This window comes from Balaenoptera ricei, chromosome 5 (assembly GCF_028023285.1).
Source record: "Balaenoptera ricei isolate mBalRic1 chromosome 5, mBalRic1.hap2, whole genome shotgun sequence".
Lineage (NCBI taxonomy): Eukaryota > Metazoa > Chordata > Mammalia > Artiodactyla > Balaenopteridae > Balaenoptera > Balaenoptera ricei.
In genome coordinates, this window is record NC_082643.1 from 44,216,993 (window position 1) to 44,244,871 (window position 27,879).

The 27,879-nt window shown below is 37.7% G+C and overlaps 1 protein-coding gene across 2 annotated transcripts in view; it reads right to left on the reverse strand.

Moving 5' to 3' along the window:
- The window catches only part of COPS4 (COP9 signalosome subunit 4), a 36,263-nt gene extending 15,557 nt beyond the window's left edge, over window positions 1-20,706 (reverse strand). The window contains exons 1-6 of one of the 2 annotated variants that reach the window (XM_059922734.1): window positions 20,575-20,704; window positions 12,025-12,104; window positions 9,761-9,912; window positions 8,576-8,679; window positions 3,574-3,727; window positions 3,270-3,420 (exon numbers count right to left, since the gene is read on the reverse strand). In XM_059922734.1, the coding sequence (XP_059778717.1) occupies window positions 3,270-3,420; window positions 3,574-3,727; window positions 8,576-8,679; window positions 9,761-9,912; window positions 12,025-12,104; window positions 20,575-20,648 (715 nt within the window). In that variant the 5' untranslated portion in view covers window positions 20,649-20,704. Of the gene's footprint in view, window positions 1-3,269; window positions 3,421-3,573; window positions 3,728-8,575; window positions 8,680-9,760; window positions 9,913-12,024; window positions 12,105-20,574 lie in introns of both variants that reach the window. The other variant, XM_059922735.1, reaches the window with a different exon arrangement.
- Window positions 20,707-27,879: the final 7,173 nt, after the last annotated feature.

Sequence of the window (27,879 nt, forward strand, 5' to 3'; positions counted from 1 at the left end):
ACAGAATACTATGTCCAGAAATCTACTACCGTGTGCTTCAAATCAACAGGGAAAAAAAAGATGGATTATTCAATAAAGAATGCCAGGTTAAATAACTAGCCATTTAGAAAAACAAACAAACAAACGTTAATTTCCTATCTCATTTCTTACACTAAAATAAATCCAACTGGATTAGGATTTATAGGTAAATTTAAGTAGGCGAAACTAATCTATACTAGTGATGACTCTTGGGGGGCAGGGGTTAGAGATCGTGACTAGGAGGAAGCATGAAGGTAAAAAATGAAACCCTAAAGCAGCGATTCTCAAAGGGGGTCCCCATGACCTTTTCAAGGGATCAGTGGTTGACACTAAATTTAGAATAACAAAGACATCATTTGCCTTCTTCACTGAGTTGACATTTGCACTGCTGGTGCAAAAGCAATGGTGGCAAAGATTACTGGCACCATAGCACAAATCAAGGCAGTGGCACTGGCAACAAACTATATTATGCCACACACTCAACAGTCAAAAGAGATAGTTTCACTTAAGAATGTCCTAGCAGCAGTAAAAAATTATTTTCATTAAATCTTGACACTTGAGAACATACCTTTTTAATATTTTGTGTGACGAAATGGGAAATGTACTTACAGCACTTTTGCTATAAACCAAAGTATAATGGTTGTCCCAAGGAAACAGTGCAAGCTGAACTAGTCTCTTTCTCATGGAACACATGCACTTAAAATAACAACTGACAAATTATGGTTTCCAGACTTAGGTATTTGGCAGACGTTTTCTTAAAAATGAGCAAAGTGAGCCTGTTACCACCAACGAACAGCATTTGCTGCCCTTGATAAAATTTGAGTTTTAAAGAAAAAAATTAAAATTTTTGAAAACTTGTATCTGCTACTATGAGGCTGACAACCTTCCAATACTTAAAGGTTTTTCTGATGAGATCAGTGGTAATACATTGTATATGGGATATTGTGTAATAAAGTACATCAATATTTGGAAGCTCTGCATAAATCAGCAAACCAACATTTTCCAAACAACCAATACATGATGGTACAAAATCTTACATGGGTAAAAGATCCATCAACGTTGAAGGCAGACCAAGATTTTAACATTATAGAGTGCAAAATGTTCACTGATATGGTTTCAGATGCCACATTCCAATTAACCCATAAGAAACTACACTACTTGTCAAGTTATAGTATCAAAGATGAATACCCACGATTATCTGAAAAAGTCACTAAACATGCCTCCTTTTTCCAACTACATATCTGTGTGAGGCTGGGTTTTCTTCATATACTCCCACCAAAACATATCAAAACAGGCTAAGCACAGAAGTACATTTAAGAATTCAATTTCTGTCTATTAAGCTAGACAATGAAAAGACTTGTAAAGTCAAAAGTAAAACAATTCCAATTCTCTAACTTTTTTTGTTTTAGAAAAAACAGCTATTTTATAAAAATGTCAGGAATTCCCTGGCAGTCCAGTGGTTAGGGCTGTGCGCTCCCATTGCCTGGGGCCCGGGTTCGATCCCTGGTCGGAGAACTAAGATCCTACAAGCCGTGTGGTGCAACCAAAAAACAAACAAAATTAAATTAAAATGTCATTTATGTTTATACCTAATAGATCTATTATTGTTACTTTTAAATGAATTAATAAATATTTTAAAATTTCTCACTTCAATTTCTAATTCAATAAACAACAGATATACCCTACATAAACAAAAGCTCTCTAGGGTTCTCAATTATTCAGAGTCTAAGGGGGTCCTGAGACCAGAGGATTTGAAAACTTAAAGTACTGGAAGAAAACATGAAGGAATTTAAAATACATAATTTCACAATAGAGAAGACCTTTCTAAGCAAGTCAACAAAACCCATAAAAGATTAAAATATTTAACTATATAAAAATTTAAAGTTTCTGCATGGCAAAAATTTCATAAACAAAGCCAAAAAGGGGACAATAAATTGGGAGAAAAATTGTTAATTTCTTATATACATGAAGAGCTTTTATAAAAACAAAAAGATAAAAACACAAAAAAAATGGTTAATGGACATAAACAGGTAATTCACTCAAAAAAATGGGTTTTTCAACGATTTTTTTAAACACATGAAAAGATGTCCAAGAGTATTCATGATAAATGAAATGCAAATTAAAACTAGAATGAAATACTATTTTTCTTCTACCAGGTTAGCAAGGATAAAAAAATTTGGTAATATGTGTGTGAGTAATCAGGTTTACAAAGATATTGTTGTTTAGAAGGTCTAACATTAAAGGGCAACTTATAATTTCTATCAAAATTTTAAATGTTATGTACCCTTAGATTCAAGAATTTAACCTATACATATATTCATATATGCGTATAATCACTACAGCATTGTTTATAATTGACTAATTATGATAAAGCCAAACAATAGAAAATCAAAAAGAATGAGCTTTATGTAATGACATATAAAGACCACTGTAATGAATATCCACATAAAAAAAGAAAGTTGCAAAAGTGTATCTATCATGCTATCATTTGTGTATAAAAAAGAGGATACACACTTTTATATGGAAGGAAATAAAAGAATCAGTAATAGTTCTTCAGAGTACAAAGCAGTCCATTTTATGTACTGTCTTTTCAGTAACAAAAATAAAATAAATAAGATGACTGCTTCAAGGAGAAGGAAATGTGTAGTCTGAACATGTCATTAGACTCTCAACTAAACACAGTTCAAAAACAGACATTCTAAAATGATTTAGAAAAGCCATGGCTTAGAATTATCAGCATTTCCTCTTGATGCCCTTTCCTGCTTTATAAGTTGAATGATTTACATGTTACAGTTTAGTAAAAAAGAATACAGAATAGTTTATTATTTATATCTATGGAAGAAAAAGATAAGCACCAGGTCTAAAACTGAGGCTTGAAGATTAAAAAAAAAAAACAAACCCAAAGCAGTACATTATCACAGCACTCATTTCTAGATTTTAATTTTCATTTCCCTTTGTCTAATTCTCACTTAATTTAATATCCATTTTTTCAGTGATATTTTAGGGGAACTAAACTTCAGATTATCTCTTAACTATTCCTAATACCTGTGGGTGATAGGCTGATAAATGCATATTTTAAAATGTCTTAAGTTAGTAATGTGCTGTTTTTTAACTGTTTAAATTGATCATAATTTTATTAATAAGACATCTTCTTAAAGAATAGCTCCTTGCTAGATCCTCAGATAGTAACGAACCTGAAATTATTAAGCAAAGGTAACTTACTGTTCATTAAAGCGTAATGACGTGTTTACCTGCTGATGCTAAGATGGTACAGTGCAGAGCATGTTTTAAGGCCTCTAGTCTTTCACTTTCGTGCACTATTGTCTTGTAAGAGAGCTCATTGTACCTTTGTGCAGCTTCAATGAATTTTCTTCTATAATCAAGAACACGTGCATAGCATACCTATAAGAGGGAAAATGTTTCAATTAGGGAGAAAAATAAAAAGCAAAAGAAAATTTCTATTATATAACAGCATTTATCAGATATTCTGGAGCACCTTATTACTGAAGGATTCTCTAATACAAAATTAATTTTCCAAATTAGCTCATCTGTTACCTTATAATGTATCTGTAACTGTTCATTGGTTGATTCATTCTGAAGCAATGATGCCCGATTTATGTAAGCCTCTGCCTGGACTGGATCATCATCCTCCAGATATAGCCTAGCAATCTTCAGGTATGTCTCCAGTTTATAATCTACATTGTACTGTCTAGGGTGTAACAGAAAGACACAGAATGACTAAATATTTCATCAAGAAAATTTGGGGGGGTGGTAGGAAATACGTTATTTTTTCTTTATATATATTCTGTTAATATAAGGGAATCATACTTTTTACTGCAGTATATTACATAGACAAGCTAAAACATATTTCCAGAATAAGATTTATTGAATTTTTATTATTTTTATCATTGTTCATGTTTTATTTTAGCCTCTTCTAATCCTCAGGTAATCTCACACATCAAAGATCTTAAAAAAAACAAAAACAAAAAAAGCACAGTTCAGGGACATATCATATACTACCAGGGGAACTATGAACATGTACAACCATCCTGGAAAACAATTTGGCAGTATGCTCTCCAACCATCCTTTGAATCCTTTAAAAATGCACATCCTCTTTACCTACTGTATTTTACCTCTAAAAAATAAATCCTCAAAAAAAAAAACATGGTTGTACGTACATATATATGTACAGAATATTCATTTGTAAAGTTATTCATAAATATCCGTAATAAAAAAAAAATGGAAATGACCCATAATCGTATTTGTGGTAATCAATTAAGTTGTGGTACATAAAGATGGTAGATGCTATACAGTTATTATAATAATTACTTCTGATAATAGTCATAAGTTTTTGCTAAGTGAAAAACTTGGATAAAACAGTACATAAAACATCATTCAAATGTATTTCTATACATGTAATCAAGATAGTAATAGCAATTATCTCTGAGAATACAGGTGGTTTTCATTTTTCTTCTTTACCCCAATAGTCACATTTTATGCAAGAAATGCATAACTGAAGACCCAACATAATTCAAAACTCACATAATTCAAGATTAATCCTCACAGAAAAATTAATTCTATTTACCAGCAAAAGTGGAGCCACCATTTGGCAAGAACAGAGTTTACAACTGACTTGGCCCAGCTTTGAAATTAATTCTTCAAAAATTTTTACATCAATTCAAAATTTTTCATAAGTCATATATTATTATTTTTTATTATATTATTTCCATTCACAACTCATATTTACATAAACTGCTAATAAACAGCACCACATTTTTTGCATTTTCATATTTTATGCCAAGATATCTATTACGTCTATTACTTTCATAATCAGAATGAATCATTTTTTAAAGAAACAGGCTCTCAATAATTTACCCACATCACTTTAACTTGTTTAGAAAACCACTGAATTTTCAGTTCTTGGTATCCTCACAGATAATGTTATAGTACTCTCAAAATGATAATTACCACCACTGCAAAGAACAATATCTATTTTTTTTTATAAGTTTTTAAATTTATTTTATTTATTTATTTTTGGCTGCATTGGGTCTTTGGTGCTGCGAGTGGGTTTCTCTAGTTGCAGTGAACGGGGGCCACTCTTCCTTGCAGTATGCGGGCTTCTCATTGCAGTGGCCTCTCTTGTTGTGGAGCATGGGCTCTAGGCGCACGGGCTTCAGTAGCTGTGGCATGTGGGATCTTCCTAGATCAGGGCTCGAACCCATGTCCCCTGCTTTGGCAGGCGGATTCTTAACCACTGTGCCACCAGGGAAATCCCAACAATATTTATTTTATATTTACATCAACTACCAATGAAAATAAATCATTTGCTCTGTGCTAGGGAGAAACTGTTCCAGACAGAATAAGACCAAAGCAATTAAGGAAGCCTCCAGGGCTTCCCTGGTGGCGCAGTGGTTGAGAATCTGCCTGCCAATGCAGGGGACATGGGTTCGAGCCCTGGTCCGGGAGGATCCCACATGCCGCGGAGCAACTGGGCCCGTGAGCCACAATTACTGAGCCTGCGCGTCTGGAGCCTGTGCTTCACAACAAGAGAGGCCGCGATAGTGAGAGGCTCGCGCACCGCGATCAAGAGTGGCCCTGCTCGCCGCAACTAGAGAAAGCCCTCGCACAGAAACGAAGACCCAACACAGCCATAAAATTAATAAAAAAAAAAAAAAACTTCTAAAAAAAAAAAAAAAAGAAAGCCTCCAGCCTTTTCAAACTATCCAAGAAAAAACCCAAAATAACAAGAGGCCTTAGAAAACAAAATTCAACATCTACGTATGAATGAAGGCTTTTTCATATACTGGTTGCTTTTTCAAGGGGCATCACTGTCTAACAATTTCATAAATGCACAAAAGGCAAGATGCCTGAAGTAGTGTTTGACTTATGATCACAAATATTAATGAAGACAAAAAAAGAATCCCTTATTCACCTGGTAGAAGAGTAGAGAAGTAACTGAAAATATTTTTTGTCATTCAGTTGGTATTTTTATACTTGCCAACTGAAAGAGGAAGTGTGTTTAATGATACAACCAAGAGTTTCACACCTTTCATCCTTCTATACAATATACTTTGGAGGAATGTTTCATAAAGAACTATAAATATTTTAAAAAATACATATCAAAGGTAAGACTGGCTGGATAAGAGTTACAAACTATCATCTTAATTTTTTCTAATTGTTTTTCCATCTCATTTTCTCTAGTATCTCAAACCTAACAATCCATTGAACCCATTGTGACTCCAAACCACTGATCCTACTACACTGTTACTGTATTTTCCCCCTTAAAGGCCTCACTTCCTCCTTACCTGCCTTAATTCCTATGGTCAATCATTTCCATCACTGAATTGCACGTGTACTCATCTCCCTTGCCCCTCTCATGCTGTCATACTTGTTGGGCAAAATCATAACGCTGGTTAAACGTAATAGTTCATCTACTCCTTTCCAGCAACCACGTAGCCGAACTCTGATGAAGAAAAACACCCAACCAATCTGACTGATCTCATTTTAGTGACTACGACCTTTAAATGAGCCTTAATGTTGTACACTGTACATTTCTAGTCCATTCACTGTCCCACTCTCCCAGAGAATTTTTTTTGATATTCTTATATCTCCTCAACCTCACAACTCTCACCCCCATCCACACTTCAGCTGATGACTCTGATTCCAACTTCACTAAGATTATTGAAACAATCAAAGAAAATCAAAGAAAAGAGTACTTGCACAAACTCCACCACCACATTACTAATATCTGCACCCATATACTCTGTGTTCCTGGCTGTTACCATAGATCACTGGGACGATTCTGCCCACCAGGGAACAATCTACAATGTCTATAGACATTTTTGATTGTCACAGCTAGGCATAGTGGTCACTGGCATCTAGTGAGTAGAGGCCGCTGATGCTGCTAAACATCTGCAATACACAGGACAGCCTCCACGACAAAGAATTATCCAATCTAAAATGCCAAGAGTGCCCAGGCTGAGAAACTCTGCCACAAATGAACTGTCCATGCTCCTATCTGAAGCCTATCCCTCCAGTGGATTCCTTCCCCTCTAGTCTACTCCTGCAAGAATCCTCTCCACTACTCCCCTATGTCAAATTTTTGCTTTCCACTGAATCATAAAAGAAAAAATAATCTCAATCTAACCTCTGCTGTCATCTTCTACCCTACTTCTCTGCTCCCTTTTATGAAAACTTCCCCAAAGAGCTGCCCATGCTCACCACCTCCAATTCTTCTCTTCCCATTCTCTTTTAAACAGCTCCAATCAGGCTTTCACTCTCACCATTTCAGCAAAACAGCTTTTGTCAAGGTCACCAATGACCTCCACATTACTACCTTTTACGGTTCACCTTCAACTCCTCATCTTACTTGACCATCAACACCATGTTGATCACTTGCTCCTTCTGAATACATTTTCCTCATTTGGCTTCTGAGATATCACACTCCACATTCTTCTGGTTTTCCTCTTACCTCAATGGACAATCCTCACTTGCTGTATCTTCCTCCTGCCCCTGACCTCTTAATGTCAGACTGCTCAGTACTCAGTGCTCTTCTCTACCTATATGCCCTCCCTTGGAGATCTCGTCCAATCTAAAGGCTTTAAATTCCATTTATACATCAATGACTCCAAAATGTACATCTCTAGTCCAGACCTCTCTCCTAAACTCCAGACTAATATATTCAGCTCCCTACTAGATATTTCCACTTGGTTATCACATGTCCAAAACAGAACTCTTGATCTTCCCCCAAAACCTATTCTTTACCACTCAGTAGATGGCAACTTTATTTTCCCAGTTATTCAGACCAAAACTCAGGACTTATCTTGGCTCTTTTTCTTGTACTCCATATCCAAGTTGTCGAGAAACCCTTAGCTTTACCTTAAAAACACATCCAGGGTCCAACATTTCTCACACTCTCCATCTCACCTGCAGTAGCTCATAAGCCTCTTCACTAATGTCCCTACTTCTATCATTGCATGCCTACAGTTTATTCTCAACCCAGTAGTTAGAATGATCTAACATGATCAGATCATGCCAGTCCTCTGTACAAAATCCTCCAGTGGCTCCCCATTGTTTTACTTAGAAAAAAAGCCAAAGGCCTTACAATGGCTTACAAGACCCCATGTAATCTGGTACCCAGTACTCTCTGATCTCACCCTCTACCACACTCCCCTTTGCTCACTCCACCCACAGTGGTCTCCCTGCTCTTCTTAAAACACTCCAAGCATGTTCCAGTCTTAGGGCGTTTGCACTAGCCATCCTCTCTAAGAGGATCTACTGATACTCTTCCCTCAGGCAGCTCATAGTTACTGTGTTACCTCCTTCAAGTGTTTGAAAAGGTGATATCAGGACCACCCTACCACTCTAATCACCCTATTTAATAATACATCCTGTCCCCCACTTTGCCCCTTTTCCCCATAGCACTTATCACCTTCTAAAATAGTACAAATTTTACTTATTTATTTATTAAATTGTTCATTATCTGTTTCCTGTACCAGAATGTAAGAAAAAAGTAAGTGAACAATTATACATGTTTTATATCCACTATTTACTATACTTTTGTCCTGTTTCCAAAGGAATTCCCACCAACACTTGGGCTGCATTTCTCCAATCTTCTTCTTTTTCATATATGGATGCAAGATGCTGTCTTATGGAAGCAACCTGGAATAGGAGGTATACATGTTAAATTATTTCCACTGATATTAGTAAACTGGTTAAAATAAATAGATGATAATCTATTGTGACAACGCTCTCATTCAACATATTATGCAGGCAAGTAAATAGTAAAAGTTTACCGAGACTACCCAAATTTTTAATGAATTTTGCATTCACAGAATATCAAAAGAGTGAACTAACACATTTCTGCAATGTGGATTATGGGAATAATTTAGTTTAAATATTAAGTTTTGCTTTTGTGTCACTGCATATATAATGCTGGAGTTCTCCTATGTTCTCAGCCTAATCAACAATTTTACTGATATTTAAAAATTATCTAGGGACTTCCCTGGTGGCACAGTGGTTAAGAATCCACCTGCCAATGCAGGGGACACAGGTTTGAGCCCTGGTCCGGGAAGATCCCACATGCCGCAGAGCAACTAAGCCCGTGCGCCACAACTACTGAGCCTGCACTCCAGAGCCCATGTGCCACAACTACTGAAGCCCATGCGCCTAGAGCCCGTGCTCCGCAACAAGATAAGCCACCGCAGTGAGAAGCCCGCGTGCCGCGACCAAGAGTAGCCCCTGCTCGCCGCAACTAGAGAAAGCCCATGCGCAGCAACGAAGACCCAACGCGGCCAAAAATAAAATAAATAAATAAATACATAAAAATTTTTAAAAAATTATCTAAAGAGTAATATTTGGTTCATAAAACCAAATTATAGTATATGAGCAAATGTCAGCTGGACTTAAAACATCATAATATTTATTTGATCTTACATTGTAAAATGCTGTTTGGCACACTGTTTTGTAAAAATGAAGTTGAATGATTATCTCATTTAAAAATTTAATAGTATCTCTCAAAATAATTGCTGCTATCTTAAGTTTAAAAATCACCACTCTAATAGCCAAAATTTTATAATAACTATAAATGGAATATAACATTTAAAAATCGTGAATGACTATGTTGTACACCTGCAACTTATAATAATATTGTACATCAATTATATCTCAATTAAAAAAAAAAGAAACACATAATAAACAGAGTCCTAAAAACAAAACAAAAACCACTGCTCTAGGTTTTTACCTGCTCCTCAAATGAAATGACTCTAGGCTGGATCTTTTCCAAGGTGAAATGATAGATTTCTTTGGCTGTGCTATCAGGTAGGTTAGGGAGATGAGTGCAGAAATCAGTCAGCAACTGGCGAGAGATCACGAGGCTGACATTCTCATTTACCACTTGTTAAAAAAAGTAAGGGATAAGAAAACATGAATAATTTATGTTTTCATTAAGCAATCAATTTTCACCTAAAATTAATACTAAAAATAATATATACCAGTGTACTCTTCAAAGCATTATTTAGGGATCTCCACACCCCTGTGACCTTATATTATAGAACCAGTTTTCCTTATGCTGAATTATTTGATCACATAACAACTACACCAAAACAGTAAAAATACCACAACTTTTCTAAGAAACAGAAATGGCTGGGAAAAAGTTTTAACAGCTGAGAATTTTACGTCATTCTTTTCTCTTCTTTATTTTTCTACAAAGTGAAGGCACAGAAACACTTACATTTTTATTTATTTTCTTATATTCCACCTAGCTACAAAAAAAGAGTTAAAGAAGAAACAGAGAAATAATTTTCATGAAGTTTAAGTAAAGCGAGTAGTGACAGTTACTGCCACTTGTACTTTCCTGATAAAAACAACAAATAAGAACTTAGGTCAGCACTAGATGCACAGACATATTTTATGACACTGTTTATAAACATTTATGAGGTATTATTATATATGATTAAGGATGAAAACTCTGGAGCCACACTGCTTCCAAATCCTCCTGATTACATGCCCTCAGGCAAGAGACTTGACTTCTCTGTGCTTCTCTTTCCTCTTCTGCAAAATGTGGATAAGGTTGCTGTGAAGCTTAAATGCAATATACATAAAGTGCTTTAAACAATACCTGGCACATAGCACTCAGCAAATGTTAGTTATTATTATCACTATTATTACATTTTAAAAAGATGCATCATGCTTGTGAACCACTCCTTAGATAAATTAAGTTTAAATCAGTAGTTACTGGGGAAATAAATGACAGTGCAAAACTATTCAGTTGATGCAAATGATTTTAACCGTAGACTGCTTTTTTTTTGGTGGTTCATTGAATTCAAAGTTTATATAAAGATCAAAGTTTATAAAAAGCACTACTCTTTTGCTACTAAGTGCAACGGTCTTAAAAAAAAGCCACTCAAAGAGTTTTTCTGAAACCATTGCCAGTTTGTCTCACATTGCAGGCCCCAATTTTTTGAGGCAGTAACTGACAGGCCTTGTAACTAATCAGTTTATAGTATATTAATTGGAATTGGATGAGACTGCATGTGACTGAGAACAGTTTCATTACAAGTGCCATTAGGCATCTATAACTGTTAGAAATTACTACACAAACTAGCACTTCTCAGGGAAATATAAGTAAATAAGAACTATAAGTAAGAAAACCTAATTTCTAGTCTGGGCTCTGCCACTGACTAACTGAATGTCCTTGGGGGAAAAAGTCACTTAATCCTGAGACTCATTTTATAATATATTATATAGGGCTATCTATACCTGCATTGTTAGTCACAAGGTTATGAAAAGGAGCCTGTGTGATGGATAATGTGTATGAAAGCACACTGTAAACTGTAAAGCACTATCAAGTATCATTAATACTGTGAACTCAGGATAAATTCCAGCCTGAATTTTGAGTAATTTTCCAGATAACTGGATATGTTTGAAATCAGGGAGTGGGGAAGAGTGTCTTAAAGGATGGAAATTTCTAGTTCCCATTCAAAAGAAATGTTCTTAACATTAACAACAGCTAACACTTATCTAGTACTTATCATGTGCCAGGTACTATTCTAAGCACTCCGTTATGGATATTAACTCATTTAATCTCCCAACAATTCTACAGGGTAGGTATCATAGCCCCATTTTATAGACAAGGAAAAGGAGGCACAAAGAGGTTATATAACCTACCCAAGATCACATAGCTAATAAAATAGCAGACCAGGATTTGAATCCAGACTATTCTTTTTTATCATTTGCTATATTGTCTCTCCATCAGTTGCTTTATCAATAACTATACAAAACCTTAATTGTAAATGTAACAATGGCTTCACACTGAAAAACAATTGAAAAACAATCAAATATCAAGTTGTAAGTAGTTTAAATTCTAAAATCAATCAAGCTCAATGCATATTTAATTTAATCTCAATGTAAATTATATTGACAATTTGTTATAAAACAAGGCTTGAGCAAGCTTTTAAGTCCTAACTCAGTAATACAAGGCAAACACGGAATTTTCATTCCACTTACTTGCTTCCACAAAAGCTTTCAAAGCTTCTAGTTGTTCTGCCCCAGATAACTGAATGGCTTTTTCCAGGATCTGACGATACCTAAAACAATACCAAAAAGAAAAAGTGTTTAGAAGGCACTATATAGTCTAATGCTAACTTTGATGTTTGTTCATTTCTACTTACCCTGGTTTCTTTCATAGTGCTCTAGTTTGTGGTTTTCTTTATAGTACACTACAGATTTTTTTTTTTTAAGTTTCCAGTCCGTCACAAGAAACACTAAATGTATAATTCAAAGTGCTACTTCTTCTAGTTTTCTTTACAGTATATCACCATTTTTAAAGTTTTCATGTCTATCACAAAAAGAGTAAATCTAAGTTAATGGATCTAAGGTGCCACTTTTTCTTTCAAGTTTTAGTTTTGAATTTAAAACGTCAATTTTCTTTCAAGTGCCTCAAAAGATAAGCTATATTTCCTTCACTAAAGTACACACAAGAATATTACTTGAGGTGGCCCAGAACCTTTTCCTTATGGACCTAATGAATCTAGGGTTACCAACAATAGGATAATGTTGACTATGCAATGAAGCCAAATATTAGAGATTAAATGTCTTAGTGTGTACAAAATACATTCCACCAAGCCAAATGTCCTGACAGAACATCCTTCAGTGCCTATTAGTTCTTTATTTGCATTCAGTTCCAATAACTATTCTGCCTAATATTCATGATCACACAAAATTCAAAGCAGCATTCTACAAATGATCGGGAAATGTTAAAAACAAGAACACTAACATTAATTAGGCAATGGTAAGTTCCTTCCTAAACTGTAAACTCCATGAGGACAGGGATTTTTGTTTTGTTTACTGCTATATATACAATGCCTAGAAGAGTACTTGGCACATCCTAAGGACTCAAAGATACAGCAGTATTAGTAACATTTTATTTCTTAAATTGAGTGGTTGGTACATTGGTATTATACTATTCTTTATCCCTTTTGTTTGCCTCAATCGTAATATCTATTGAAAGCATTAGTTAATGCATTTTACAAACCTAATTGCAATTATTCAGAACATTATCCAGAATATAGTCAAGAAATAAAAATATACAGATAGTGCCCAAACTCATTCAAACTTATGACTTGTATTTGTAGGGCACACCCTCAAGCTACAATTCAGCACTTACTGATTCTCAACTCATACAATATTCTCACAGCCTTGGTTATACGATTTCTCAAAACAGCAGTGAATCAAACTGGCTTTGTAAGAAAGCAGGTATACTGACAGAAAAGGTAGCTAACTCCAAAAGAAGAGACAAACAATTCCAAGAAAGCAAGGAAACATTATCAAGCTTTAAAATAAAAAATTGTCATTTTAAAAATTGCCACATTTGAGGGATGAAATACAGTTATCTAAAAATTTATTTACATTGAATATCTCATTCTCGGGAGTTCCCTGGTGGCCTAGTGGTTAGGATTCAGTGCTTTCTCTGCCGTGGCCCAGGTTCAATCCCTGGTCAGGGAACTGAGATCCCACAAACTGTGCAGCGTGGCCAAAAAAAATAAAAACAAAACTCATTCTCTCTCTCTACATATATACATATATACACACACATATACACATATATTTTCCATATCTATATTTATACATTTACTTTATTGCCCTGGGCATGGTTCTAGTTAATGCATTCAATGGTTTATTATTTCTTTTTTAGATTGGCTTGTTTTTCGTAATCAATTAAATGAAGACTATGGCTAAACCCTCTTACTCTTAAATCCCAGTTATTTTATACTAATAAGATTGTATTCAAAGATGACGATGTCTCACTTATAAAAATTTGCTAATAATTTAAGTTTTAATATATACTTTCATAACTTATCAATCAACTAATCTGTATTGAGAACACCAAAAAAAAAAAAAATCTAAATCAATGGAAAAGATGGAAAAGTGACTGATGTGGAGAAGATGACAAGTACCAAATATTTTTTCATTAAAAAATATTATGGAGGAAAAGAAACTTAATTAATTGAGGCACCTCGCATCTGTCCTATCCATTCATTATCATCAACAAATGTTTATCGAGCATCTATTATGTATGTGAACTAAAGTTCAGTATGTCAATTTCTGATTTCTTGGCACTTGAAAGGAATCTGGAGGTAAATAAAACATATACACATGAAAATGTACCACAGTCACTATCTAAGCTCAAAATGAGTGTAACAGGTATGTATTCACAGATCTTTCATTTACAGTAATGGTGAAATAGATATTGGACCAATCCTGCCTCCAAAACAACATAAAAAGTTGAAAGAAATGAAAAAAAAAATTTTAATAGCATAAAATCCTAACAAGAAAGAGTAAACAGAAGAGACTAAGAGCGCAAAGACATGAACCATAGCTTCTGCCTGAAAGCATTTGCTGACTGTGGAAAGACAGCTGAGAGGCAGAGAGGCACTTCTGCTGGGGAGAAGAAGTGGGCTCGGCTCTGGGGTGTTCTGCCATCTGCTGGAAACGCTGAAAGGCAAGTTGCAATTTCCGGCTGACTGATAAAACTAGAACAGGGATCTAAGGTTTTTTACCTGCCAATGGAGGAAACACTAGCACTTTGGAAGTACAGTTACAAATTCTATTCCAAGAATCATCTAGTAAGAAGACCAATAAATTTGGAAGCCTTGGTCCTAGACTCCTAACACTGTCAGGTGTCCCGCAGAAGGAAATGAAAATCCTCCCTGAAAGGTAACATCATAGACCTCCGGTTGTTTCTAAAAATACATTTAAAAATAATTTGCCCAACAACAAACATTACAATGCATACGACAATATTAGCTGGAATCAACAAAAACAACAGACAATAGCAACAAACAGGGACTACAGATACTGGAGTTACCAGAAAGACCGAAATACACTTAAGTTTATCAAGTTTATAGAGACAAAGACAAGCTTTTAAAAAGTTTCAGCAAGAAACTAGGAACCATAAAAAGTGTCATTTGAAAAAAGAATCACCAAAAGCTATAGAACTAAAAAATAATGTTACCAAAACTTGAAATTCGGTGTAGTTCTTAACAGCAGACTAGACACATTTGACGAACTGACAAACTAGAAAGTAGGAGAACTTATCCAGTATAAAGCCTTGAAATGCAAAGTGCAGAAGACAGAGTAAGGGGCACAGAGGGCACAGTAACAAGGCCTAACAAGGGTTTCACCCGGATCCTAGAGGAGAAAATAGAATGGGACAGAGGCAACATTTAAAGAGAGAGAGAGCTGAAAAACCTCTCAGGACAATGAATGATCCAATCCATTGATTCAAGAAACACAATGAAGCTTAACCAGGATAATGCGGTAGAGCAGCGGTCCCCAACCTTTTTGGCACCAGGGATGGGTTTCGTGGAAGACAATTTTTCCATGGAAGGGGGTGTGCTGCGGAGTGGCGGTGGTTTAGGTGGTAACGCGAGCAACGGGGCGCGATGGGGGCGGCAGATGAAGCTTCGCCCGCCGCTCACCTCCTGCTCTCCTCTGCGGTCCGGTTCCTAACAGGCTTCGGGACCATTAGCGGTCCACCGCCCGGGGGCTGGGGACCCCTGCGGTAGAGCATTTACAAAAATTGCCCACAATTCTTTTACTCTCTGTATCTATGCCCCTTTGCGATGTGACTTCGTAACTCTTCACATCAAGAGGTAGAGTTTATCTCCCTACCCTTTCATCTGGGCTTGTTTTGACCAATAGAAGGCAACAGAAATAGAAGTAAAGTGCCCGTTCCAAGCCTGGACTTTAAAAGAATTTGTCTTTATCTGCTGGAACGCGGCTTTGCCACATGAATGAGTCCAGGCCAACCTATTGGAGGATGAGATATGCAGCCCACTCACCTGCCACCGCCCCAGCCAACAGAGAAGCAGAGCTGCCTACCTGACCTGACTGCCTCCATGGAGCTGACTACAGGTGCACCTGGAGCCCCTGTGGAACCAAGACCACGTGGAATAGGGAAGAACCAACCAGCTGGGCCCAGCGCAAAGTACCAAACAACAGAACTATGAGCTAAATAACTGATTGTTGTTTTAAGCCGTGAAGTTCTGGGCCGGTTTATTTCACAGCAAAAGCTGATTGACATAGATAAGTAAAATCAAATCCACAGACACATCATAATGAAGTTGCAGAATATTAAAGACAAAAATCTTACAGGTAAGTGCTAATATAATTTTTTAGAAGACAGAAATAATTTCCTAATTTGGTTGATCTTTTTTTTTTTAACATCTTTATTGGAGTGTAATTGCTTTACAATGTTGTGTTAGTTTCTGCTGTATAACAAAGTGAATCAGCTATATGCATACATATATCCCCATATCCCCTCCCTCTTGCATCTCCCTACCACTCTCCCTATCCCACCCCTCTAGGTGGTCACAAAGCACCAAGCTGATCTCCCTGCTGCTTCCCACTAGCTATCTATTTTACATTTGGTAGTGTATATATGTCCATGCCACTCTCTCCGTTCATACCAGCATACCCTTCCCCTCCCCGTGTCCTCAAGTCCATTCTCTACACCTGTGTCTTTATTTCTGTCCTGCCACTAGGTTCATGAGAACCATTTGTTTTTTTAGATTCCATATATATGCGTTAGCATATGGTATTTGTTTTTCTCTTTCTGACTTGCTTCATTCTGTATGACAGACTCCAGGTTCATCCACCAATGAGGTTGATCTTTAAGCAGTCTAAATATTTGGAAATGGGAAAGAGTAGGAGAAGACAGAAATTCTAGGCAAAAAAAATTAGTCTGAAATGCAGTCCAGTTTGCTGAAAGTAATATAAAACCAAAAGGTAGGTGTTTCGAGTTAAGGGCTCTGAGCCAAGCAGACAGACTGTATTCTGGCTTTGTCACTAGCTATGTGACCCCAGAGCAAAGGGTTTCACCTCTGTTTTCTCACATGTAATGTAAATACTACCACCTACTGTTTAAGATTTAAAAATGTAAGTAAAGTTGTGCTTAGCATATGGTAAACACTAGATTTTAGGGAACTCCACTCTTCAGATGGGAGCCGCTGAAACTTGTGTGTAGGAATAACAGAGAACCAGAGAATCTGTGTTAGAAGGGGCCTTTGAGGGCTGACCTCTGTTTTGTGTGTGTGTGTGTGTGTGTGTATCTCTATTTTTTGACAGTTCTATTCCACTGTATTACTAGAAAGCTGTGATCCAAAGTCTACCTCTGTGAGGTAGAAAAATCTATTTTCTTTTCTGCAAAACAGCTTTTTTAATAGTCTAGGGCAGCTAAAAGGTCTCCCTTTCTCTCCTTTCTCCAGATTGACAGCTTTTTGTAAAATGAAGCATTTAGATTTCAAAGGCCTGATATTTTCCTCTGAATACCCTCCATACCACAGAACTGGGAAGGAAAAAAAAAAAGGTCATATTTATATAGGATTGACTCAACAAAGACCTGTAATCCATGACCTCAAACCTGCCCTCAAAGAGATAACATTCTAGTTGGCAAAGCAAGAAGTAAAAAGACAAAACAATTAAGTGCCATCATAGAGGTAAACATAGGATGCCACTGGGCATGGGAAGAGCAACTAACCAGGTCCTCCATGTGTTGATGGTTGTTCAGAGAAGGTTTTTTGGAAGAAATAACATCTGAACTGAATTTTGAAGAACCACACAGGTTTTAGCCAAGTGAATAAGATAAGCTATCACAACAAATGCTCCCTCTCTCAAGGCTTTTCGCTTCTTCTAAAACTTTACATGAGATAACAAACACAATGCATAATATGTACAAAAGCAGTCTATATAATTTGCAAAAATGCTTCTCATGTGACAATTTCTTACATCAATTTCAGACTGTTGTGTTATTTCATAGTTATGGGAAAGCATTTCTAACTGAAGTTTTGACAAGGAAAGCAGTGTAGTCTGGTGGGTTAAAAATGAGCTTTTTAGGGGCTTCCCTGGTGGCGCAGTGGTTAAGAATCTGCCTGCCAATGCAGGGGACACGGGTTCGAGCCCTGGTCTGGGAGGATCCCACATGCCGCGGAGCGACTAGGCCCGTGAGCCACAACTACTGAGCCTGCGCGTCTGGAGCCTGTGCTCCACAACAAGATAGGCTGCGATAGTGAGAGGCCCGCGCACCGCGATGAAGAGTGGCCCCCGCTCGCCACAAATAGAGAAAGCCCTCGCACAGAAACGAAGACCCAGCACAAACATAAATAAATAAAAAAAGTTTTTTAAAAAATGAGCTTTTTAAAGTAGACAAACCTGGTTTGAAATATATGCTCTGCACCTTTCCAGCTATTCATTGAGTCAACCAATATTTATTGAATAACTACTGTTATAGATATTCTGCAAATTGCTGGTAACACACAGTATCAATATTTTAAAAAGGAATTTACTCCATTACTTCTTAATATGGAATCCTTTGTTACTCAGCTCCTAACATAAAGCCTAAAACCACTGATATATTTCAAGAGTATTTCTCTCATAAAGCATGTAGCTGGCAGAACTGTTTTGTTATGAAAATAAATATGACACGTTCTTGCCCAGATAGGACCAGATATGTACCCACAGGCAAGGCCAAGACTTTCCTCAGGAAGCACTGGCTATCAGTTATCAAGCACATTATTTTATTTAATCTTCATAATAATCCTGTGTACTAGATTGTTACAGTAATGGCATCCAGTGTAACTTGGCCACTCTTCCCATAAAGAGGTAGATTCCATTTCCCCTCCCCTTGAATCTGGCCTGGTCATGTGACTTACTTTGACCAGTATTTGAGAACTGATGTTGTGAGACTTCCAAGGGTAGCTTTAAGAGACCTTGCAGCTTCCACTCTCACACTCTTGGAACACTCCCAAGGCCCTGTAAGGAATCCTCAGCTAAACTACTGAATGAGAGGCAGTGTGGAGAGAGACCCAGCCAACAGCTAGATGTGTATGCGAGTCCATTTTAGCCCCACCAACCCCAGCTGAGCTGCCAGTTGACTGCACTTGTATGAGTGGGCCCAGACAAGACCAGCAAAACAGCTCAGTAGACCCAAAGCATCTTGAGAAATTATAGTTGTTTTACACCACTAAGTTTTTGATTTCTTTACAGAGCAGTGAATAACTAAAGCACCCAATAAGGTGGATACTATTGTTTATCTGCAATTCAGAGCGGAGGAAGTAAATGCTTAGCTTAAGTTTCAGAATCCTGCAAATACATGAAAACTTTATCTCTTCTGATAACTAACGCACTTATTTTTTTTCACCAAAACAAAAAGGAGAGCAGGCATGGAAAAAAAATATAAGCTAGTTTTACTTTCATCCAAATCTATTAAAATTACATGCAAAACGGATTGAGCTATGAGACATATTCAACTTATTTCCAACCCAGGGATTATTACGTCGATACGTATTTACTAACTGCTTAATAATAATAATAGTAACAACGACAATCCTATGGCTGTTTCTAAGTGTCAGGTACTGTTCTAAGTGATGTAAGTGTGATATAAGTGCATATACACACACATACTCATTTTGTCCTCAGACAGAATATATATAATCATCCCATTTTCCTGAGAGGGAAATTGCCCCACAAAGTAGTTAAGCCCAAGATACACAGCTAAATTTCCCACTGATAAAGTAGATTACATTTACCACCAGACAAAAACATTACAGCCTACATAAAACAAAGTCAAGGTTTCAGTGGCCAGGTTAGAGCAGTCGTATCCTATTGAATGGATCAAAGTCATCTCAGCCGTAGGGATGTAAATTGGATCAACTTGAGAAGCACACTTTAAACAGAATGCATGTTCATTACAAAAAAAAAAAAAAAAAAACAGTGCTGTGAAATCTACAAAGAGAAAATTGACATCTATCTGTCTGTCTGTAACTAACACTGCTTGCAGGGCAGGCACATATCACAAATTTTAAGTTGGAGTGCACCTAAGCCTTTCACATAAATTCCGACCAAATTCCTAAACAATCCAGATCCCTGCAAACATCACTACTCTAAACATCCCGACCCATGTTATGGTGACATTCTGCCTACGTGCCCTTCTTCAGAGTTGGTGGCGGAGAGACAGTACCCAAAACACAACCCACAGAAGATGGTTCAAGTGGCTCTGAATGACATGATAGCGGCCATACCTCCTCAGCCCCCTCAGCCTCAAGAAGCCATCTCCCCGGAAAACTCTACACCAAGGTCCCAGAATATAAATTTCCCTTCAATCAAAAAGAAAAAAGGGGGGAGCAGGGGCAAAGAGAGGCCAGGATTCAGTGTGAGAGGCCGGCCGGCGATGGGAAGGGGCACCAGGGAAGGGTTAGAAGGCCATGGAAGCAGACGTCCCACAGACCGCGCTTCTAGAATCTTAAGATACCGGAAAGGATGCCATCAGGGACTGCAAACGTTGACAGTCACCCCAGATCTACGGTCCTGAGGGCTCCTTACACAAGGTCCCTTCCAGTTTTCTGCTGCTCCCAACATTTGCCTACACAACCGACCTCAGGCCCGCCCCCTTGGTCATCAGGCCCGCTCCTAGCCTCACATCCGAAAGCCGCCGTCAGTCCAAGGAGAACAAGTCTCTGGCTTTACTCTCCACCTCCCAGGCCCCTGGGAAATACTCACTTGCCCGCCAGATCTTTATGAGAGCCGCTCGAATTCATGAGCTGGGCCAAATCCTGTCGCACGGCTGCCGCCATCTTTCTCCCAGCTCAGCGAAGGCGGCGGGGCCTCTCACGGCCAAAAGAAAACGAGTGTAGTCCTCCAGAGTGCGGCTAGAGGGAACCCGAGATGCCACAGAGTAGCGCCTGTGTGGGCCAGACCGCCGAGAGTGGGAGCCTGCGTTAGGCCCGCCCCCAGGGTTGAGTGACGCGAAGCTTCACTCCTCAAGTCCGAGGCCGGCCCGGGCCTCCCAGGCTCAGGCGCGCACGCTCCCACTTCGGATTGGCTGATGAACTCCAAGAGGCTGTGTCTCTTGTGCAACCCCAATAAGTGCCCGATACGCAAAACTACCGGATTTTCATCAAGTTCCGTGTCTCACGTCTGTGGTTTACCGTTCCGTGTTCTTTAAGGCAGCCCTTAACTACCCGTGGTAAAGAACGAGTTGTTTTTGGTTACAATTCACCACAGACCGGTACTTTTTGTAAAGTGCAATAAAAAAGGTCCCCATTCCCCTTCCCACTCTGCTCCCTTTATATGGGTTGATCATACCTCCCAGTTTGTCCAGGACAGTGCCATTTTCCTTCTGTTCTCCTGGAGTAATTATTTATGACATGTCCTTTCACTCTACCAACTGTTCCATTTGGATGACAAATTATATGATCACCTTACCTTGATATGTAATTATATTCATTACTTATGTATCCTTATAGAATTTGTCTGAAATTTTTTTCTGTCCTTTCTAGCTTTCGCAAAAGATAGCACATTCTGCTCTTTTTTTCTCTTCTTGAAGATTTTACCATGTAAGTCCAGAGAGCTTCCTCATTTTTTAGAGCTGGAGAGTATTACATATAATGAGGGGATGCCATGGTTCATTTAATCCGTATAGCTAGACACTGAAGTTGTTTTTAATCAATCAACCAATGCTGCAGTGAATAACCTTGTATGTACATCATTTTATATGTGTACAGGTAGAATACATTCCAAGAAGAGAGTCAAAGGGTAGATGTACTTACAATTTTGAAAGATATTACCAAATTGCACTTTATAGGAATGGGACCATTTTGCCTTACAAGCAGCAATACATAAGAGTGCAAATTTCTATAGCCTTGCCTACAGAGGATGTTAAACTTTTGAACTTTTGCCACTTTATATGTGGAAAGAAGCATGTTCCCTCTTTTGGGAAGGGGAAAGAAAAGAAGACCAGAACAAGGAAATCCTTTGAGAAAGTAATGTGGTGATTACTCACATCAATTCAGATCTCACTCCATTGTTAAGAACTTAGTCAATATCACCATGCCTGGCAACAGTGAGACTGGAAACTTAGTTTCCTTTTTCCCGGGAAAAAGGAAAGGATGGTTTTGGAGGGACAGTCGGCAGTCTTTACTGCCATCTGTCCCTCTGACCATAATATCTGTGTGTATCCTTCTTGTAATACAACACTCATCTCTAAAGAAGAGTGTTCAATTTCCCAATTCAATTTCTCCAGCAGCTTAAAATCCAGGATGCCTGATGATGCACAACCCTCTCCATCAGTTTGGGATGAAACTTTTCATGGCACTGACACATATACACTATAAAACAAATTATCTGCCTCATGCACAAACATGTAATACAAAACAATAGTGGAGCAATTACAGGAGGAACCGGATAACCACAGTTACAACCCAGAAAAAGTAACAGTGGGAAACACAGCAGTTACTTGTCCACAGCAATGGTAGAATCCTGGGCAGGAATTATGAACACCCACTACCCTGGTTAGACCCTAGTAGTGCATTTTGAGAGGATCATTGCATTGTTCGTTGTATTCTGTGAGCCTGAGCTTTGCCCTCTGAATACAAGTTAACTGGATGTTGGAGAGTAGTCCCTCTTTAGGGAAATGTTTTAGAGCTTGAACAATTGAGGGCATTTGTAGGCCAGGTCTGTCAGTGTTTTGTTTTTTTTTTTAACATAATTTCATTGAATATTCAGTAAACTCTGTTTGCTTACAGACAGTTTCAGGGGCCAATAACCACACCCAAAGTTTTTTCTAGAAGTAGTCGTTAAATCTGCCCTATTTCTTGACTTCCACATGCAGCCCATTCTTAACATCTTAATCATGGCATCCTTGAAATCACCTGAAAGAATAAGCTTAGGTGAAAAGAGGACTTTATTAGTTTGATTTTTGCTTCAGTTTATCTTTCTTTTCTGATTTTTTTTATTTATTTGCATTTGCCAAGAAGTCATAATGGGCTCTGAGAAATCTCTAAGCCAAGTCTTCTCTTCTGTTATTTAAATTTATTTATTTGTTTATTTATTTATTTTTGGCTGCGTTGGGTCTTTGTTGCTGCGCGCGGGCTTTCTCTAGTTGCAGCGAGCGGGGGCTACTCTTCGTTGCCGTGCGCGGGCTTCTCATTGCGGTGGCTTCTCTTGTTGCGGAGCACAGGCTCTAGGCGCATGGGCTTCAGTAGTTGTGGTGTGCAGCCTCAGTAGTTGTGGCGCACAGGCTTAGTTGATCTGCGGCATGTGGGATCTTCCCAGACCAGAGCTTGAACCTGTGTCCCCTGCATTGGCAGGTGGGTTCTTAACCACTGCACCACCAGGGAAATCCCTCTTCTGTTATTTAGGTTTACACAAGCAGTTGGTTTTTCAACTTAGTGAAGCTCCAGAATTTCTGGACATTCTGTTCTCTTTTTACTCTGACTTCAAACTTTACTTGTAATACCTTGCTAAAAGACAAAAAGAAGCAGCCACACACACAAATTGACTCTTTCCAGATACCTCCACTAGAGCTACAAGCTAGGGAGGGAGGTTGTCTGCCTTTCTAGTTATCGTAGGCAGCAATTTTACTAAATTTTTTTGACATGACAAGGCCTCCCCCTTCCAAACTCTTTATTACCCCTGCCCAACTTCTAAGAGAATACTATATATTTTTAGGTTTTGCTCATGGCATTGAGAAAAACAAACCTGGATGGCACTGGAAGCTTATTCTCTCCCTCTCTTCAGTTGCTTAGCAGGAAACTAGCTAGGCACATCCAAGTTAAGGGAAGTGCACGGATGCTAGTTCTTTTTTACTAGGTAAAAACTTGGGTCCTAGCCCCAACATACTGAGTCAAAATTGTCATGTTAACAAAATACCTCTAGTAATTCTTGCACATTAAAGTTTGAGTAGCAATGCTCTAGCAGATGTCACCACTGGTATATGAGCTCTTCTCATTAAACGCTTATTTAATAAGGCCATTTCTCTGGCCAGGGATCTCCCATTTTCACATAATCAACTAGATGATCTCTACCCCCTCACAATTTCCCTACAAATATGCAAAGGGAGCCATCCTAGAGTCTTTTTCCTAGCACATCTTCCACTCTGCATCCCATGTGCCCAGCTCAAATATGCCTTGCTATAGAAGTAATAGAAAAAAAAGTATAGGTGAGTGTATGTAGTGCTGTTTTCTGAGCACTAATCGCTACTCTGAATTTGTTCCATATGTTGTTAGTGCTGTTATCAAAATTGTTCTATAGTCATCTTGTGTGTTTCCCAGCCTAGTCCCTGAATCAGCCATTTCTCCAAGAAGCGCTTGTTCCTTTAGTTCCTTTTAGGAATGAAAGTTACAGATAACAATCTGAGTGCTAGGGATGCTTACTGCTACTGCGTTGGTCATTGGGAACCTTTTCATAGGATGGATCTAGGGTCTATATATATATATCCTACATATATATACACACATACACACACATAATTAAAGATAAAATAACTCATGAGTTCATAGTGATACTTCCAATTCCAATTTAGGTGATTTTACTTAACCGCTTCTGTATTACATCTGTATCTCCTTAATTCCGCATCCAAAGTCCTGGTTCACAAGTACATAGAGGATTACAGAATCAGAAAATTCCATAATTATTCATTTCATTCATCCCACATTATACACACAACAGTCTCAGAAAAACAATACTAAAACTAACACCCTCAATATGATTGCTGAGAAGAGTTCAATCTTCTCCTGCTAATCCTCTCCCATTTCCTTTCATTTTTCATAATTGTACTGTATCTATATTATGAGCAAATATAGCCAGTACAAAATGGTATTCTTCCTTTTAATCCTTACTTAGTCTTAGTTGTATAAATAATACATATTTAATGCTCACTGTCAGCTCTTATATTGATATCTCTCTAGTCCTTTTGGTTGTCTGAAGCTAGTTCTTTAACAGGTTTCTCAGGAAGGGCTCATAGAAGGCATATTCTTGGTAACATCTTCTGCCTTTTATGTTTGAAAGTCAGTTTTGTTAGATATAATCAACCTTGGCTCACTTTTCTTGAGAATCTTAAATGTGGTACTCTATTTTCTTGGGGCATAAAGCATTGCTGAAAAATATCTCATGAGAGTCTAATTTTCTTTTCTTATAAATGACCTACTCTTTTTGCCTAGATGCCCCAAATTTATTTTCCTCTAACACTGTGTAATTTTACTAGACTATGTATTGGTATTGGTCATTCTGGGTCAATATTCTCAGATACACAGTGTGCTCTTTTAATATGTAGTTTTAATTTTTTTCAACAACATTGTCTTTCATTATAATCTCTTGTACCTGTTCTATTCCTTTGGTTTCTTTCTTCAGAAACTACTATTATCTATATGTTAAAACAGAAGATCTACCTATCTTTAGTATTAGTTACCCTTCCTCAAAATCTTTTTATTCCTTTTTTCACATAATTTTTATTTTTTAAAATTTCCTCCTTTTCATTCTCTATTTCTCTTAAGGCATTATTTTTCCTTTTTATTTACTCCTGGTTTCCTTCTAGTCTAGTTTTCATTTTGAAAATGATATTTTTACTTCTAATTCTTTCCTGAGTTCCACCGCTCATTCTGGGTATTTCTGATTTTATTATGGTATCCTGTCATGTCCTATGTCATCTTCTTTTCTATTTAGTGATTACCTTCCCTTTTCTGACATTCACTGTCAAACACTTTTTCTTTAATAATATATGAGAACAAGTTTTCAGCCATTTCCTTCCTTCTAGACACTTTAGCCCCCCATTACCTCTTTATTATACCTCAATAAATGAGACTTTTAGAATATTTTCTCTTCTATACCCTTCACTCCTAGTGGAGACTTTCAGAACCTATAGTATTTACTTCTGCCCCTTCTACCTCCACTTAATTCCTAGGTTTCACTGAGAAAAGTTGGTACTTTCGTTCCATTTCACCAAGTTTTTTGTTTTCCTTTGCAGTATGTCTCTTCTATTTTAGGAATCCTTAATTTACCACTTGTGTTATAATTCCCACATTGCCATTATTCACTTATATTACTATATAATAAATTCAAGGTGAATTACTCACCACAAATTTCCTTTCTCTTCATCTTCCCTGTCTTGATATGAGGTCTCTGTTCTGATTGTTTTATTGTTTGGTAGTATTTACTCTTTTTTCTTTTCTTTCTTTCTTTTTTTTTTTTGGCCGCACCTGTGCAGCTTGTGGGATCTTAGTTCCCTGACCAGGGATTGAATCCACGCACTCTACCCGGTAGTGAAAGCACGGAGTCCTAACCATTGGACTGCCAGGGAATTTCCTGTTCGTATTTACTCTTAAGTGGTCACTCAGATGCTGTGCATGGTAACAAACCTGTGAATCTGTGCACATTCACAAATATCTTTCTATCATCCTGACAGTTAAATGGGATTTTGGCTGAGCTGCTGTCCTTTTCCCTCAGTGACCTGCAAATGCTATTCCACAGTTTTCTAGCTTCCAGGATTTCTGATAAGTTCAATGCCAGTGATTTCTCTCTCTCCCTCTCTCTCTTCCCCTTCTTCTTTTTTCCTTCCTTTCTCCCTCCCTCCTTCCCTCCTCCATTCTCTCTCTCACTGTTTTTCCCTTTCACTCTCTTTCTTTCTTCTCTTTGAGAGACTAAATATGCAAACAGGCAATGGCAGGACCATATTTGAAAATAAAACTCCGACCCACAATCTGTAGCAACCGGTCCAAAAAATCAACTCACTATCTGCAGCAACCCTTCTAGGATCCAAACAACAACTCCTGTAGCCATCAGCCCAAAACAGCCACTACTTGATCAATAACTACCAGATTCCCAAGTTTTTGCCCCCACTTCTAATTTATAACTAACCAGAGAAGGACAAATATGCCCCCTTAACCATTCACATGGAATACCCCACTTCAAGCTAGGCTGCTGACAACCTCCTCAGGTCCACAGCCTCCAATCAGGGAACATTTAAATTCCTTTTTTTCCACTATAAAGCTTTCTCTGCCTGCCTCTGACTCGCTGTCAAACACAAGTGATGGTGACCAACTCCCTTGCTATAGAAAGTTCTGAATAAATAGCTTTTTACTTGTTGTCATTTGGTTGGTCTTCCTGTCTATTTCCAACTTTCTTCCTCCTTTTTCTCCCCTGCCCCTCCTCTCCCTCTTCTTCCCCTCCCCCACCTCCCTGTCCTCCTCATTGTTCTTCTTGTTTTTCCTATTCTTTTCATAGGAAACTTGTTCTTTCCACCTGTAAGTTTTTAAGAACTTTTCTTTACAGGAATTTCCCTCAAATGTGCCTAGGTGTGTCTTTTTTCATTGATCTTACCTGAAATTCAGTGACCCCTTTTATCTGCAAATGCAAGTCTATCTTCAGGTCAAGGAAATTTTCTAGTATTACTTGTTTAATATTATCTTTCTTTTATCGTTTCCTTTGTTTCCTTCTGGAACTCCAACTAGTCGTATATCAGGTCTCTTGGGTTTATCTTCAAAGTGACTTGCCTTTTTCATCATAATTTCTCTCTTTATATTTTCGCTCTGTTTTGAGATATCTTTTCCACTTTTCAGGCCACTTAGCAAGATTCAGTTCTCCTTCAATATATCTTCAATGTTGTATTTTTAAGATCATGATTTTCATATGTCTACTTGTGTAAAAATGTTATAGCTGCTTTATTTATATTAACCCCAAGTGAAAACAAAAAAAGTTGCCAGGAAAGTGGGTAAACAAAGTGTGATATATTCATTCAATAGAACACTACTCAGCATCAAAAAGAAAAACTACAGATACGTGCAACAACATGAATGAATCTCAAAAACAATATGTTGAGTGAAAGAAACCAGACGTTAAAAAAAATACATGTAATAAGGTTCCATCTCATGAAGTTATGAATTAGAAAAAACTAATCCATGATGATAGAAAATCAGAAAGTGCTTGAGGAGGAGGAAATGGAGAAAGGTAGGAATTTACTGGGAAGTAGCAGGAAGTGGAGGTGACGGAAATGTGCCATATGTTGGTAGGCGTGTGGGTTACATGGGGTGT